Here is a 1,500-nt window from a genome sequence, read left to right as displayed (position 1 = left end):
GTGAAGATAGCGAGCAATGCGAAAGTGAGCGCGCTGCAGGAGAAGCTAGCTGGCATCTTGAGCACCGAGCAGCACACTGTTCCCTCACGATTGTTGACGCTCTACTTGGCGCGGAAGAAGGGGGAAGCCACGTGGATGAACCACGACCACACGGTGAAAGGCTTCTTGCGAGGTGGCATCAGCACCGAGTATGAAGAGATGCTTTCGTCGTGGATTCTCGACGAAGATTGCTTTGGGAAGAACTTTCAGCCTGGTCGCAAGGAGATTCACGTGCTGGTGGAACTGCCACAATTGTCGGAAGCTGAGCTGCCTCGAGATCGTCAACTTGTTGTGGGCGACGTTCATATCCCAATCACGCAAAGTATGTCGTTGAATCCGCCAGCACTGGTCGCATTTTGGAACGCATTTCTGAACGACAGTACCGACGTGAAAGCTGGCGCATTGGTCGAGTTACCCCGAGACACGTATCTTCTTGGTGATTCGACACTCGGCTCTCGTATCTACATTCGTCATTGCTACCCTGCGCTATGGGAACTTTGTCTCGAGAGGATCCACGATGAAAAGACGAACACACCGCATCTCGTGATCCTCGGCAACCCGGGAATCGGCAAGACGTTTTTCGGCTATGTGATCGTGCTTCATCTTGTCCGTACTAATGAAACGGTGGTATATGAGAGTGGTGGCCTCAAGAAGCGCTTTTTATTTGCTCACAATGTGGTGGCTCAAGGATCTCAGGAAGATTTTGTGCGCATTCTCGACCAGCCGACTACATACTACATCGTGGATGCCGTCAAGCCTGCGTATTACCCAGCGAAGACGATTCTTTTGACGTCGCCGCGCCGCTCCATCTGGTACGAGTTCAACAAGACCAATTGCCGGTCCTGCTACATGCCAGTGTGGTCTTTGAAGGAGATTCTACAATGTCGTGAGCTGATGTACTCGGATACACCTATGGCCGTCGTGCAGAAGTGCTTTCGTCGATGGGGTGGTATTGCTCGCTATGTCTTGCGATTTTCACAAGTTCGTAACCAGCAGTTGTTGCTTGAAAAAGCAATGGACATTGTTGATCTCGACTGGTTGGTGAAAGCCTGTGGTCAACTTGATGCGAACGACGCTCAAGTGTCGCATCGATTGCTGCACTATCGCGTCAGCAAAGCTTTTGACAGCGAGTACATCGTTTTTGCATCGCAATATGTTCAGCAAGCGGTGTACAATCGGCTGTACAAGAAGGATAAGCGGAAGCTGCTAGAGTTCATTGCTGCCTCGGATGGATTTGGTGCTCTTGCTGTGCTTCGTGGCCACTTGTTCGAAGGGCATGTGCATTCGGTACTGCCGCGAGGTGGAACGTTTAAAGTTCGACGTTTGGTCGAAAACAACGAGGCGTACGATGATGATGATGACCTTATGGAAGATGAATGGGACGGCGATGACGAGGATGGGTGATGATGGTCATGAATGCAGATGATTTCCGTTGCGATGGAAGAATTCCACTGCTTGTGG

General features: G+C 50.9%; 1 protein-coding gene across 1 annotated transcript; it reads left to right on the top strand.

Annotated features, from left to right (window-relative positions):
• On the top strand, positions 1 to 1,443 carry PITG_13695 (crinkler (CRN) family protein; the record flags this gene model as incomplete). Its single annotated transcript, XM_002899357.1, has 1 exon — positions 1 to 1,443. A coding segment is annotated over one exon (1,443 nt), but the record flags the coding sequence as incomplete, so codon positions are not given.
• Between the last annotated feature and the right edge of the window lie 57 nt (positions 1,444 to 1,500).

This window comes from Phytophthora infestans, genomic scaffold (genome assembly GCF_000142945.1).
Source record: "Phytophthora infestans T30-4 supercont1.30 genomic scaffold, whole genome shotgun sequence".
Taxonomy (NCBI): domain Eukaryota; phylum Oomycota; class Peronosporomycetes; order Peronosporales; family Peronosporaceae; genus Phytophthora; species Phytophthora infestans.
This window is presented reverse-complemented; position numbering and strand designations above follow the sequence as displayed.